This window comes from Apostichopus japonicus, chromosome 8 (genome assembly GCF_037975245.1).
Source record: "Apostichopus japonicus isolate 1M-3 chromosome 8, ASM3797524v1, whole genome shotgun sequence".
Classification (NCBI taxonomy): domain Eukaryota; kingdom Metazoa; phylum Echinodermata; class Holothuroidea; order Aspidochirotida; family Stichopodidae; genus Apostichopus; species Apostichopus japonicus.
This window is the reverse complement of record NC_092568.1, coordinates 30,437,747-30,454,092: the sequence shown is the minus strand read 5'-3', so window position 1 is coordinate 30,454,092 and position 16,346 is coordinate 30,437,747. Positions and strand designations below refer to the sequence as shown.

The 16,346-nt window shown below is 36.0% G+C and overlaps 1 protein-coding gene across 3 annotated transcripts in view; it reads left to right on the top strand.

The window, feature by feature from the left end:
- LOC139971532 (uncharacterized) overlaps positions 1-16,346 on the top strand; it is a 44,728-nt gene that overhangs the window by 6,466 nt on the left and 21,916 nt on the right. For all 3 annotated transcript variants that reach the window (XM_071978091.1, XM_071978090.1, XM_071978092.1), the window contains exons 6-19: positions 881-1,025; positions 1,562-1,724; positions 6,214-6,323; positions 7,205-7,387; positions 8,083-8,267; positions 8,825-8,981; positions 9,511-9,621; positions 10,434-10,581; positions 11,320-11,474; positions 12,429-12,554; positions 13,041-13,169; positions 13,587-13,708; positions 15,065-15,170; positions 15,666-15,782. In XM_071978091.1, the coding sequence (XP_071834192.1) occupies positions 881-1,025; positions 1,562-1,724; positions 6,214-6,323; positions 7,205-7,387; positions 8,083-8,267; positions 8,825-8,981; positions 9,511-9,621; positions 10,434-10,581; positions 11,320-11,474; positions 12,429-12,554; positions 13,041-13,169; positions 13,587-13,708; positions 15,065-15,170; positions 15,666-15,782 (1,957 nt within the window). The remainder of the gene's footprint in view (positions 1-880; positions 1,026-1,561; positions 1,725-6,213; positions 6,324-7,204; positions 7,388-8,082; positions 8,268-8,824; positions 8,982-9,510; positions 9,622-10,433; positions 10,582-11,319; positions 11,475-12,428; positions 12,555-13,040; positions 13,170-13,586; positions 13,709-15,064; positions 15,171-15,665; positions 15,783-16,346) is intronic.

Genomic DNA, 16,346 nt, shown 5'->3' with positions numbered 1-16,346 from the left:
GAATCAAAGGTTTAGACAGTGAAATCACTTTCATGCATTCTAATCAACCATATCTTGAGTTAGGGACATGATATTGAGAATGAGGTTTTTAACTAATAGTGTGGAAATATTTCATTCCATAATAAGTAACAATGTCGTCATCCACTCAAATATCCATATAAGCAGAAGACATATAAGTAAACTTTGTTTTCTTTAACTGAAATGAGTAAAAAACTTCAAATACATCAACTAGTCCATCATGGAAGAGTTAAACATTGTCGTAGACACTTGTACACTCTCGTTTTGTACCATAACCTGTAGAACGTACGTAGCCGAACAGAGGGTTTACAAGTAATTAAGGTACAGTAGATAGATGACATAATCTCAATACACACTATGTCTATTGCTTTAATGCATATACAAAGAAATAGATAGCTTTCATCTAAGGTCCTTTTTCCAAATCTAAATTTTCATAAAAGCCAACTATGAACATCCACAACTGATTAGAAACAGTTTCTAATGATGGTAAATGAAGATCATGTCTTTGGAGGTGAGGGAGAACTTGAGGGTACACAGGTAATGCCAGTAATGTGTGTAACTGCACCTACCTTTTCTGTGATGAACATAGGCGTAGGGGCCCAATTTGATTTAGGGGGGCTGTAACGACTTGCCGTTACAGCCCCCCTAAATCAGCATGACACCATGGAAATGAATGTCGTTAGTTATGTTGTGTCAAGAGACTAAAATGTCACAAGTTTCATTTTAAATGTTGTGAAGAAACAAATTTTTATTGCCTTACATAGCTCTAGCTGTTTATCTCTTAGAATTTACATCTGGTTTTTTTTTGTTCAATTTTGTTTTGAAAACTGATACACAAATTGTGTCAATTTATTTTTGCCAGTTGAACCAGACAATCAGTCTTATGGATGTGACAGACACAAGTGCCTTCGTTCTTGATACTGATCTGTACTTCATTCTGGCAAGATGTGCCAACGACACCTACCTTGGCTGGGTCAGGTCTGTCCTCTACAAATGGAACGTAAAACGTAAGCCTCTCTTCATCTTTGGGTGAGGGGGGATGACATATATATCTCGAAACTGACTGGGATAGAGCGAATCAATACGTGTCTAAAACAGTTTCAAAGCAGTGACCTCAGAGGGTGAAAAGCCCTGCCATCTAGCGATCTAGCAACTGAACGATCCAGCCTTAAAGTTGGTATCGATACCCATACTTCATAGCCAGGTTTTTTTTTTGTGCTAGAGGGTTCCAGTTAGAAACATTGTAACTTGCATAAGTATACTGTATAAGTGTGAAACCAGGGCTCACAGCAAAATTATTTTGATATCACCCAGATATGAGTAGGGAAGACATTTCAAAAAACGTTGGCTTTCTATCTTAAAAATAAATGTTGTTAGAAGGAAACGGGTGGTTCGACTTGTTGTGAGCCTGTTGCGTTGATACTGGTCGATTGCGTTCTTCGTATAAACCAGAGATCAACCCCCCGTCACGTGCAGTATCATCATTATATATCCGGATAATGAAATCTTTACTCGCATACGAGACATTTGTTTTCAAATGCAGGTTCTCAGTTTGAGATTCATCAGTCTATCAGGACCCACTTCCCTCAGTCGGTCGTTCCCTTGGAGATGGAGAATAAATATTACTTGGTGTTTGCAGAGAAGCTGAACATGACCACCATCTGGAAGTACGACAGAAGGCAATTGCAGTTCAAGAAACATCACGAGTGAGTGGATTTACAACTGTCCTGATTTTTGTACGGCTTACGCATTCTCGCTGAAAAAAGCAAAAGGAGGAAACTTGACGCGATGTATCCATATGTTATTTTTGTATGTGATATTGACTTTTATGTTTGAGATACTTTCATGATATAAGTGTGGTGAAGGTAAGTCTGCACACCTCTTATATAAATACTACTGAAGTTTATTTTAAACAAGTCTATGAATAAAATAGCTCTGTTGTCTGTAGCTTGAGGTAGTATGTGTTCGTTGCAAGTAAAAATTGTATTGTGTTACCATATATTTGCAGATTTTGAAGTTGCTTTGACTTTCTAGTATGTGAGTAGTGATGATATTTTTCCCAGCATGTTCATTATATCTTTTTATTTGAACTGAAAATATATGTGGGTTGTTCTGAACTTGAAACCAACTAATGCTCATTATTATTAAACATGAGTTGAGGTGTGTTGTTGTTTCAGTCAACACACAGCTCAGCTGGCTTCATATGGTCCAGATAATTTGATGGTCCAGATAATTCAAAGTCCAGATAATTCAAGTCACTCCAGATAATTCAAGTCACTCCAGATAGTTCAAGTCACTCCAGATTAATGTATGTCCTCCAGTTACAGAGTTGTTGACAATTCATAATGATGGACGTTAAATATGAGTCTAAGAGACTCATTTCGGTCAACTTGCGGCTTTGATAAGCCAATGATGGCCTCTTCGCAAGTTCCTGCTTGCAGGAGGATCTAAAAAATACAATACATAATTCCATCAACCACTAGCTGTCCAAAACAATCTATGTAGCTACCAGCATATACAGTACTGCACGAGGCAAAATGAGGGTCTTAAGACTTGGGAACGAAAATGCTCCGGTACCAAAAAATGAATGGTGGCTACCTATTAGTCCTGGAAGAAAAGATTTAAAATGACATAAAGTGTATTGAGATCTATAGCATGTCTTTATAAGTGGGCACATGGTCAGAGTTTAAAAATAATATACTAGTTCTGGCATGTGAAACTTAACTTTAACCTGTGGATTGCATGAGTACCAACTGTCACTGTTTGGTTACCTGTGGTTATTAGAATTCTCTCACGGATGTAGAGAAATAGTCAAAAAAAAAATTCAAGATGCATGGAAAGAGTACACAACTTAAAACCACATTGTGAGACAAGGAGGTATTCTAATTTTCAGTGACAGGCATCTTGCAAAATGCAGTATTGTATAAGTTGGTTTTGTACTCATGTTTCAGTTGACACACAGCTCTGGGATTATTTTGGTCTCCATAATTAATGCTGTTGACCTACAAACACAGTGGTTCAGTTTTTCAAAATTTTACGATGTGTGTAGTACAGTGTGTAGCACATTTTGTAACAGCCGAAGGTAGAGATTATAGTTCATAAACAGTGCAAGAATATTGTTAGCCAGATATTCCTCGTTATCAGTTAGAACAGCAGGTATCGGATATTGTGTGAACCTGGGCTCAATTTTACCAAGGTAATATGAATTTGCCATTGTTGTCTGTACCACTCTCGGTACTGCATTTAAACATGCACATGTTATATGGCATGCAACTACCGTACCTATTTTAATCAAGTTGCAGTCTGTATCCAAATAATGACCTTTTACCATTAAACTTAATTATCAAAATTAAAATCATAACAGTCAAACTCCTGGATCTGTAATGTGTTTGCACCAGGAAACTGCTAAGCATGCAGTAGCTGGAAATGTAGAACATGGTTGAGCCTGTGTGATTGTTCTGTTTTTATCTCAATACATTACATGTATAGAGATATTGTAACAGTAAGTGGGACTTTCTCTTCTCTTAAAAATTTTTCAGCGTCTTCAAACAAAGTTCTTTTTCTCTGGAATTTCCAGAGCAAGAATATATCATATAGACCAACAAAAGTTACTATTTTTTATTCCAGAATTGTATCTCATTCTGTGACTTTTTCACCGATTTATGTCCAAATCGGGCCAATTTGGACTGAAAACACACTTTGGCAGACCTGTTTTGCACACGCTCCAAAACTTATGTTTTATGAAAGAGAATAGAATAGAACTGTCTTTCAACAGTGGTATCGTCTAAGATAGGGTCCTATGTATTATATATTTTATTAAAATTTTAAACTTTCATTTGTTGTTTACAGGTAGGTATTAATAAGAATTTTACTACATGTATATGACATTTAATGGCTTTTATTTGCTTTATTTGATGTTTAAATGATTTTTCTTTCTTAAAACAACACTGAGCTGCCGCCCCTACTTTTAGTAAAAAGGTCCGTTTTTGATGATTAAGCCCCGCCCCCAAGTCTGTTTTGTAGCAGATTGGCTATGACTCATAACAGCTACATGTTAGATATACGAAAATGGCTACCCTCGCGAACAATTTTCTGTTCTGTAGTTAGGTACGCGAGGTGTTAGTGTATTGCATGCTAATTACATTCTGTACTGCTGAATTCTACGTAGTGCATTTAATTTATATTAGGCCTTCGTTTTTGTAACATCCATTTAAGGACAGTACTGGTGTTCAGGTAGCTTTTCAGAGCAAGGGCCATGATAAGTTTGTTTGATTGCCCTTCATGTATTTTGTATAATTACGTATACACATTCTTGTATTTCTGAAGGCTACTTAATGTAGGCTTAGTGCATTTAAAAATATATATATAGGCCTAGGCCCCTAGGCCTATTAGGCTTTCAGTGATAGCCACATTAGCATTGTACTGGTGTTCAGACAGCTTTTCCTAGGAAGGACCAGGGTAAGTTTGTTTGATGGGTACGTATAAAAGAGGAGCCGGCCATAGCATCACAACTTTGATAAGACTATAAAAATTGTATAAGGTTATGTTTTATTTATAAGGATATAAGATGTATAAGGTTATAAGAAGTATGTTTAGCTTTCTTTTGAACCTGTAATGTTTGACATCAAATGTAAAAAGAATTAAAATAAAATAACAAAATGGAGAGGAACTGAGGTGGCTATTAGGGGAAGAGGAGGCCACCCATCACTTGCATATAAAAACTTGTAATCTTCTTTTACATTATTTTTTCCAAGTCATAAATCCATGAAATCTTCATGTCCGAAAAATTGAGATGGAAAAACGTGGGTTGTTTTGATATCTAGAAGTGGACACAGTTTTGATGGTAGTCACCACTACAGTCTACAGTAACATACAGTAGGTCAATAGGCCTAGCTCTCAAGGCAGGCATCGAGAATATGGTCGAGTTGTTCGCCTCTTCTAATTTGGCTGTTGTCATTGACGTCAAACTATATGACCAAAAAGTCCAACAGAGACTGACCTAAGATGAAAGATACCACATAAAAAACAAGTTCTTAAAATATTCTATGACATTACTAAACCTTGCAACGTCGTTCTTTCGACTAACAGACAATGAGCGCTAAAGGCAAGACTAGCAGGATAAAGTGTAACCTGCAGAGACTATTCGTGCCAAATAGCAAAAATGCAAGTTATATATTTGTTGTACCATTATTGATATTGATAATTGTAGAGACAGAGCAAAGATTTGAAATTAGGAATCAAAATTAAAACTTCCAGTATTGAGATACTGCGTCATTGATGCTCTTGTTATCTATCTGACATGTCTCTCTGTTCCCCAAATAAACTTAATCATATAAGTGGAAGAAAAATGGGGAAAAGCTCCTGTATTCTGCCTTTCAAATTTTGTAGAATTGCCTTGATGCCCTTTTGAAAGCTGGTGAAACGACCAGGTGCACTGCAGTTTTCAATGAAAATCCAAGGCAACTTCTAACTTGCCCTAAAGAAAATATTGTTCAATCCTGAATTTGTTTGAGTCTTGGTGTGAACATCACATAGGTTGGTCATAATGGTGCGATGGTTAATATCCAACACAAAATACAGCGAATAATGTAAGAGTTCAAATTTTGTGTAGCTGTTTTGAATACTATGGATTTGTCTGTTACGAATTACTAAGATTCCTCTCTAACGAGAACTGCTATTCGTCTCATAAAGTAATTTGAGCCTGTTTCTCTTTGCATATCATTTGTGATGCGATACCTGATAAATTAATCCCTGAAATAGAATTGTCATCATAGGCGTAGGAGCCCAATTTGATTTGGGGGGGGGGGGGGGCTGTAACGACTTGCCCGAAAAATATAACCAAAATTTTTGCTCGCTTCGCGCGCGTTCAACATATTAATGTGCATATCATATAGGCATGCATCGGTTATTACATCACATGCAAATAACATACAATCATTTTCCGTGTTATTACCCTTCCATATTGGTTATAATTATTGGGGAAGTCATTACAATAATAATGATAATAATAATATCAGTTTAACCATTGAAAAACACAACATTCCAAATGATTTTTCTTTCAGTAGGTGCCCGAAAAATTCTCAGCATATTCCCAGAATTTTCACAAAAATTTTGTCCGCCTCTTACGCCTATGATTGTCATAATGATTGTTTGTCTTTTTTATTAATGTGTCCTCATAATTTCTCTTTCTCTCAGACTGTTTCCTGCTGGCTGTGTGGCTGTTGAAGAGTTTACTTTGGGATTCAATAGCTACATCATCTTAACCAATGCTCAACACAATCATTCTCACATTTTCAAATGGAATGGTAATTAAGCAAACACTTCCTCTATTAAACATAATCTGTTAAAACTACTGTAAGTGTTTCCTTTGACAACAAATTGTCTGGATTAGAAGAAATTTTTAATGACTTGTTATTATATAGGCGGAAACTCTAGGGTCTTCCTTTTTAAGATTTGTGTTAAGGGATTTTTCATATCCTGTTGTTACTTTTTTACTTTCTTTCTCAGGAGTATATTATGCTTTTAAGAATTAGATTAGGTATCACACCATCTGTTTTAAAGAGGAAAAAACCTGTTTTAACAAACTGCTTATCTACTGTAGAAAGCCTGTGTAGGTAAATCTATAAAAGTTAATGGCCTGAAATTTTGATCCTAGCAGGATGTTCGGAGGCTAGCTGAAATGAAAAAATACATTAATGACACAAGCAGAGAGAGAGACAGTTGGACAGACAACTAAATTGGACAATGATGGAGCAAAATTAGACACTAGCAAACTAGGGAGATGCGAAAATTTGAAGGGTATTGTACTGAAAGGGTTAGGTAACTGTGGAGATTCACTCTGAGGGTTGTAACAATGGATTTTATAAGTAATGGAAGTGACAAGCAAAGATGGGGGATTTAGTAGAAATACTGTGAATGTGGAAGGACGAGAGGATGGAGTAGATGGGGGAAGGGTGGGATGGGAGAGGGGAGGGAGTATCTTAGTCACTTCCCTCTTGAATGTTGATACGCAGCCGTTGAACGGTGCCAGGGCGCTGCATCCAAAGTCGTTCATTGCTGAGACGAACAGTATCGGGGCGGTTACCATAAAATACAATGTCCATGTGTGTCCATGCATCCACTCTGCCATCACAGTTTGACAAATCAAGGAATTGATTATAATCTGGGGTCTGCTTTCTCTTAACAGGCTATCGCTTTGAGACTTTCCAAGTCATTGAAGTAGAAAACATCCAATCCTGGCGTCCGATAGATTCCCCAAATTGTCAAGATGGAGTGCTGCTAACGTTGTCCTACGGGGCACCGCTCAATACTTTTTTACTTTACGAGTATAATTACGGAGAAGATCTCTTTGAAGCCCTCAACCACACAGGTTGGTGGAAAGTTTTTTTTTTTCATTTCTTTTTCCTTATAGCAAATCTGGTTATCCTTATCTTAAGTAACTTATTTCAAGATGAATCTTCTGTTCTTAGTTGAAATAAACAAGTGTATTATAAACAAAGACCTTACTAATAGCATGAGATCCCCACCTCCCCCCTTTGGGTCTCATATGAAGATAGAAGGATATAAAAAGATCTAAAGGCCCTACTTCATTAGTAAATATTTTGCCCTCTTTGAGTCCAGCCTAGGTTCATGTACACTCTTTGATTCCAGCCTAGGTTAATGTACAGCTGTTTAATAGTGATGACCATTTTAGTTCCCTCTTTTTCAGCAGTTCAACAACAACAACAACACACAAAAAAATAGCGGGCATTAACATCTTTTTGGTGTGTCTGAAATTACAAGGAACTACATGGTTTTAATATTGCATCTAATATGACTCATTCCTTAATATACTAGGAGTTGATTTGGGCAAATAGTCATAAAATATTCATGGTAAAATGTTTATATCTGAGTGAAAATCATTTGGCTTTTTTTTTCTGTTACCAAAATATTTTATCAATTTGTTTTGTTTTTATCTTGTTTTCTGCCTGGGACAGTGGTATCATTTGAACCCAAAATAAATTTCTGGGATTCTGAAGCAATTCTGTGACTTAATATTGGGTGTTGTAATCTCTCTCTCTGTAGGTCACTTTGTCAATGGTACGTCCTATGCATTCAGAGCCTCGGATAACAGGCTATTTGCAGGAGTCAGTGGTCCTTATTTCACCAATTATGTCAAAATGTTTGAAATCTATTACACCACAAAGAAAGTTCCCGATCCCATCGCCATCCAAGGTCGTCAGCAGAGGAGAAGACATTATGATATCGTGGTATGACCATTTTCCAACTTTTTTTTCAATATTTTTGCAGGATTTGGGTAGGACCGGTTTTTGTATTAGATCTGTTTGTGGACATCAGTTTTCTATAAAATATCATGTTTCTTTTCTCCTTTGCTATTAACATCAAAGTGAATATTTTTGCTGAGAAGTTTAAATATATTGAATAATCAGATCACTAATTTAAATAAATCAAGTTACAAATAAAAAAAAAACTTTCTTTAACATTCTATTTTTACAAAATGTTTACAGGCAAGAAAATTCCTTTTTTTAACAAGCTTTAATTTAAACAACAAGGACATCCTAGAACCACAAATTTTGAGAGATAAAGAAGCGAAGCGGTAATAGCTTGGATTCATTTTGTATCCATGACAACATGCTTTTTAATTATTAGTAGGTTTTGGTAGTACCATAATAGACATATATTTTTGGCTAATACTGTTTCTTTCAATGTCAGTCAACTCTAGGCCGTACCTATGATTATTTAAAACAACACAAACAAAACTTAAAGCCTGTTTGGGTTTAAACTGGATATTTGTCGTATCTCCTAGGATTCATTAAATGCACTAGACAGTGACGTGGTTCAGGCACAACAACTCCTAGAAGATTCCATCAGACTCTCTGGTGATCGTATTATTTACGGAACGAAATTCTTCCCTAAGCTGATCGTGAATGGCTCGTTGGATGTCGATACCATCAAGGTCAATCGTAAGTATATGTCTGTTATCATATCTTGTGAAAGTTACTACTTTTTTTTTTTCAATGGAGACACTGACGGTATAGGTGTACTGCAGCTGTTTTGTTGCTTTGAGTGTTATATACATGTCAGAGACATCGAGGTGGTGGCGGATGAGGTCAGAGATACGTTGACCTCACTTCCTGTAATTTATATTTGATGACAGTAAGATGTCCATGTTCAGACATGTCGCTAACATGTACACACATTGGGCTTCCTCCACCAATCAGCTTCCTCCACCAATCAGCTTCCTCCACCAATCTGCTTCCTCCACCAATCAGCTTCCTCCACCAATCAGCTTCCTCCACCAATCAGCTTCCTCCACCACACAATAGGACCCCCATTATTCCACAATCATTAGCATCATGTCTCATGATACAAAACTTTTGATATCAGATCAACAGAATATATCATACTTGGTCATATATTACATGCTGTTGTTTTTGTCAAGAATATTTTTCCCCGTTTTGGGTTTTTCCCCTCTAAATATTTCTCTTCTAGATTCTTATCTATACGGCAATGGTCCAGATGGAAAGGACAGTCTTGGTTACCTAGCAACTAATTTAACACAACACGAAAGTGAAATACCCATCATCAATGCTACTCTAAATGGTAATCTTCTTCTTTTTTTGCCATTTCTAGTGAATTTCCTTTATTTCCACATCACCGACAGAAAGGTTGATGAGAAATCCTTCTATTTCTGTTGGATCCAGCCCCACTTTTTGACTTTTTTGTCCCCTCCCAAGTATTGAGAAAAATCAGAAAATAGTTAGTTGAATCACATGACAGAGATTAATTTATCGGGTATCGCCTCGCAGATTGCTATGTATGATGGGCATACTGCTATAAGAGTGCAAAACCGTTTAGCAGTGTTTGCACACTAGAGCCATAGTATTTCATATGGGACAATGTTGAGGGGCCTTCGGAACTGATACGTGAAGTTTTGAACACTGAATTATTCCTTGCATCATATGGCTGGGAACTAATAATGGTTATAATAATTATAAATAACTTGCTGTTATTTTTACGACGCTTAAGAGACAACAAATGTGGGAGAAACCTGCATGGGCTTATGGGAAACAGTCGATTGCTCTTGAAAAACGTACCTAACTATGACGAACTATATCGAACCCGGAACATAATTGCTTCAAATGCCAACGCATTTATCCACTTAATCCAGTTATGAGACCTTCCGATTCTAAAACAGCATGCTCTTTACATGGTCACTATTAGTGGATGAAGTATAAACCTTAAAAAAATGTTACAATCCATGAACAAGTTGCTCCAATATGCCTTTTGCAAGAGCAAGAAGAAACGTAGCTGGCAAGTTCTGCCCTTGAGCATGATGTCAAGAAAAGAAAAAAGTACATGGGCTTTGAAACATCTGTTAATGTCAGATTTGTATCTTTTGTTGAATTTCATAGATTCTGTTTCATTGGATTTTTACCAAGATGTTTTTGGACTGAAGACCTTTCTGAATGTCTCATTTCTGCACTATCTCTCTACGACTAACCTCGAGAGTGATGTCGTCAACGACGTTTGGATAGAGTCTGTCGTTAACAGCTCTGTCTGGTGAGACACTACTATTACATATGCTATATACCCTAGGGCAGGGATGGGCAACCTACGGCCTGCGGGACACATGCGGCCTGCCAGTGATTTTTTTGCAGCCCTGTGAGATGTCTCAAGAAAAAGAAAAAAATCAATCTATTTTACATCATCACAAAAAACGAGCCAGCTGCTTAGAATTTATCGGCACTAATGATGCTGTCAGGTAGGCCTATTATCCCCATTAAATATCAACTGTACTGTATTGAAGTTATGTTTTTGTGAATACAGATTGAGTACACACACCTATTGCTTGAAAGTCCTTGGAATCACAGGTTGAAATCAACAGCAGGTCGTTTGTTAGGTGCGGCCCAGTCAATTTTTCATCCCTTATATCTGGCCCATTCATTCAAAAAGGAACCCACCCCTGCCCTAGGGGGTTCTAAGTTAATTTGCTGAGGTTTAGAGGTACCAGTGGTTAGAGCAAAGAGTCAGAGAAAACCATAATCTCACTGTACTTAGATTGAGCAATTGTCAGGGTAGGATAGATAGGGGGCCTACATACCTGGTAAGTGCAAGTTAGGGGAACTGTATTTTTTCTTTCTTTCTTTTTTTAACCAAATGGAAATCCTTTGGGAGATGGATTTGACCTGCAGGCCACCATAGTAGACTTTTACATGAATTTCTTTTCTTTAACTTTTTTTAACAATGTTTTAACAATATTCATTTGGTTATTTCTTTTCTTATTTCTTTGTTCTAAAGGGTCAACAGACCAGACCAGGTCATCCAAGGGTCACTGAGCTTTACGGAATCCCTCCAAGTGGATGGAGACGTGATTTTAGCCGAAGACAGTTATGTCAACGGTGTGGATCTATCTGAGGATGTTGTAACCACTGACAAGGAGCAAACTATTGCAGGTACTGGATTCTGGGTTTTGTTTCTGCTAACATTGCGTAAATGCTCTTCAATGTCATTCCTGAAAATAGCATTACACCCAGCCTCCTACTTTAAAGCAGCTGGTAGCTCTTGATTTCCAAACTTTCAAAACTGTGGTCTTCTTTTCTACTTGTAAAAGAGTATGCAACTTAGCTTACCAGTTCACATTCCAAGCAAATCTACAATGAATTCCCAAGGAATTGGTGCAATCAGCCGGTAATCTCCCTTATTTAATATGAATAATTTGTGCTCATTAAGCTAGGCTTGGCTATTTTGGCTCTGAAGATTTTCATAAGCATAGACTAGTTTTCTCAGTTAATTTTACCTTGAATTCTATCTGTATGGAGCTGCTCCTCACATAGAAAGCTGTAACCTAGAATGTATCAAAATGCTGTCCCAACAACATGAACATTTTAAGAATCAATGTGGCTGGCTCAAACAAATTAAACCCAACCTCAGTTTTGGCGACAGCTTCAGCAAGTGTAGGTAAGTCCAAGGGAAAGCAGATTAAGAGCAGATTAGAATAATATTCGTTCTATAGACCACACGATTCACAAAAGTGCTTTTTATCTTGAATCAATTTAATTTCCCAATTGGTTGTGGTTTCCAGAACTTTTGCCAAAACATACCATGTATTAATACTCAATGTGATTTCAAGTAATCAAGAGAGGGTATCCCAATAGATTTACTAGGGACCTGAATATTAAGTAGCTAGGAATTCATGATTATGTGCAATTCTGAACATTTTTTCATGTTAGTATTATGAAGCACATGCAAAAAGTATCAGAAAGGCACCCAAATGAATGCAAAATTCTGTTTGGTATTTATGCTTTGGTCAAAATGATGTTGAAATGATTCACAATATTCCATTCTAGATTCACAATTTTAAAAACACCTGATCAATGCTGATTTATTGCTTCTTGTTTTGATCTAAGGTAATAAACGATTCACTCAAGATACCGAAGTGACACAGAATTTGAATTTTGATGCAAATATTCAACTTAACCATCTGGACATATCTGAAGAAGTTGTTACCTTAGATAGAAACCACACAGTGAATGGTGAGTTGTCATTTTCATCAGCTATTTGGATAATTTCAAATTTGGAATTATTCAAATCAGAAAGGTTAGTGAATCATTCACAGGTGTGATTCGAAAGGTTTAAATGTGCCGGTATCCAAATTTCACAAAGAGAAATATATATTTTTTTTTGTTATAAGTCTCATCAACTTAAAATTTCGAGGAAGTTTGATATTATTAGATACTTTCAGGCAACTTAGTTTGACCAGGCTATAGATTTTTGGAGTTAACACAAAGGGGCAGACATTTTTGTTTTATCTTCATTGGTTAACAGTTACATCATGCTAAGAATGAATTTACACATATTCACCAGTTATATCCCAAACTTTCTAAGCAGGTTTCTCAAATATATAATAGTTATAAAAGAAAGCACTTAATTTAGTAGCATTTTATCCTTTTTTTTTTAGTTCCCAAATGATAATTAATCTTGTAAAATATGTTTTGAGGTTTGTCATTCTTTACCCTCAGTTCCAGTCAACTTTACAGATGGAGTCCATGTTTTGGGTAACGTCATTACTTCAGAGACTGTCGATGGCATTCTGGTTTCAACTTTAGCAGAAAATGTTCTCACCATTGTTGGGAATCAAAGTCTGAATGGTAAGAAAGCTTTGCTGAGTTTACAAAGTTATGCAAAAATTGACCAGTTTGTTATATTTATGATTATATTTACATTTATACAAAGTACAGTCACTTGAACCACCAGTACACAGTTTTATTTACCCCCTCCCCCACCCATTGATAGTGGCCAATATTATACACCTCTCAATTTCAGGGACCACCAACATTTATGATCTCAAATTAAGTGGAGGCAAAACCCTCGTGGAATATTAGTCTTTGCTGGACAGATAACAAAAAGATCCTCTCTTCCATTCAAGTAATGGAATGATCAGATGTCATTTGAATTAATACAAGAAGTTTATTTTTATCAGCCCAGAGGATTCTTTCATAAAACAGTCAAAACATCGTGTTCCAATAACTAATTTTCCGATAGTTTTTAATCACCTTGCTTCTCAGGACCTCTGGTGTTTATGACATCACCATCATTTGGTGATGATATTGACCTCCAAGGATCAGTAAATGGCGTCGATTTGTCAGATTTAAGCCAGAAATCAATCAGAACCAACCAAAATGAAACCGTAAGGTTTTCAGTGTCTATGAAAGTGTCACAGTCATTTTAATATTTGGACACACCACAGCACCATGTCTATTTTTTTAATTTTAATTTTTATTAATTTCATTAAAGTAAACAGATGAATGGTAGGTTTACTCATCCAGTAACTTTTAATATAAACTACCCCTATGACACAAAGCTGTTGTTTGTTACCGTGGGTAACATTATGGTCACTATCAGTAAGTTGAGGTTAACTACCAGCTTATTTTGCATTTCTTTGGACAAAATATCTTTTTGAACTTGTAGGCTATATTGCTCAAATATTCATTAATTATTCCTTGTATTGATTGCAACTTGGTTATTAATGGCACACTAATAGGCAGCAGAAATCTGGGTTATCACTTTTATGACTGGTTTTTTTCTTCATATTTTTAATGGTTATCATGGTTAACATCATTGCCATAAATGGATCTGCCTTTTATAGCTTTTGTCATAATTTTGCAATATTGATAGAAAATTTTTCCTGGTAAAATGTTCAGGGTGAAAATTATTTTTTTCTTCTTATGGTTAGGATTTTTTTGTTCATAACAGCTGTTTCTTCTGTTCTAATTAACAAACATAAGCAGAATTGAGAAAGAAAATATAATGAAATACAGTAGATGTAGGATTTTAGTATTAGACAGCAATTAGCTGCATAGGTTTACCTTAAAGCTGTATTTTTGAGTTGGTTGCATCAGTTTGATCAAACCAAGCAATACTCACTCATACTTTAGATACTCCTCAGTCCTGATGGCTTAAAATCGTCCAAATTAGAGAGTTATGGATCATTTAAACCAATGCAGAAATTTTGTGTCCCACAAATCTAATGTATTGTATCACCCCATATGCAAACCTTATCCCAGATGTATTCCTTCCTATACTTATTATGTGTTTTCCATTCAGTATTTAACATGGTTTTACCGTTGATGTTCGTTTTCAGTCGTTGACAATAGTTTATGTATGGTTCCTACGTGTGGATATTGTGTTTTATACTCTAACCAATAAGCATTAACCAGTGCAGCAGTTACTTTAACCACCTAAACGTTCTTCTCACCTCATTACCTCTCTTGTAAATGTTTTAAACTAATAAAGATAAGATATCTGTAGCAGTCAAATCATTACTTTTATACAATGACTGTATGTAAGTTAAACATTAAACTTGCTCTTTTGTTTAATTTTGAGATGGTGATGTAGGGAAAAAAAGCAGGTTTGATAATCCATATTCATCAGTTGGGAAGTAGATTAACAAGTAGTTAGATGGCAGAGATTAAACTCACAGATATATGTAATTTTGTTGAAAATTATTTTTAATATTTCCCCAATTTTTACATTAATTCAACAGATATCAGGAGAGAAGACATTTGGTTCTGATTTCTATGTTGATGGGAAATGTGAGGTTCTTGGTCTTTTAGACGGTGTCAATCTGACCGAAATCATCACTTCCAAAGGTTGGTTGCGAATTTATAGCATTCGTGAATGAATCTGGACACAAGTAAAAAATTTTATATTTGAAAGGCAACTACTCATTGCTGGTTATATATCTAAACACTGTTAGTCATTGAGACATAAGAACACCATTAGTCAAAGCAGCTGGACTACTAAGTCTAACAGACCATTCCGTGAGCTCCTCAGGTGCAAACATATTAGGAAAACATGAATTTAAGTACTATATAATATTTCCATAATTTGCAAGCCTTTGAAGTCCAAGCCTCATATAACCATTCGCGGTGTGATTTTGATGAATTAAAGTATCTGATAGTGTACTCATGTATGCGTGTCTATATGGGTGTTTGTATGCGTGTACATACATATGTGTATGCGTATGTGTGCGTTTATGTATGTATCTATATACGTATGTATGGTACCAACATAATGTAGCAAATACAAGGAAAAAAGGTAGCTAGGAAAACATCCTGTCTACTGCATTCCTCATCTATGTTAAGGTTTCCAATCTGTGACTGGGTTGAAGAACTTTACAGGTGGACTGTCAGCTAGTGTGGTAGACGTCTCACAAACAGTAGATGGAGTTGACTTATCGGTGGAAGCAGTCACTCTAACAGGTAAAAGCAAAAATCAGTGAAATTCCATATCAAATATAATATTCCTTGGCAGACTGTTAAGTGCAAAAACATATGGCACTACATGTGGCATATCTGCATAACGGTAAAACTGTATTAGAACGTTGCCACATGTAGAGAATATCAGAAAGTAACATAAACTTGACAAAGAAAGTGACAACATTATTGAAAAACACTTGAAACGAAGAATATAAATTTAAAACAAACCACTGCCGGAGTTGAAAAGATTTGCATTACCAAGCCAGGTACAAAAACTTTGGAAGGAAGTTTGAAATATATTCTGGAGAAATATCGAATTGAGAATTATAATTGCTTGTCTGGGTATCACTTTGGCTCATCATGACTCGTGCTAGGCTAGTGTCTTCTGTTGTAGGACTTATAGGCTGGGGTTTAGTTTTTAGTCTTTTAGTTTAGTCTCTTTTATATCACTTACTTGTATATTAATGTTTCTTGTACGTATCTGTCATAAGATTTATTATCAAATTTAAATTCGTCAAAACTTGTTTTTTATTAAATATGGCATATCTCAATACTGTAAAACATGAT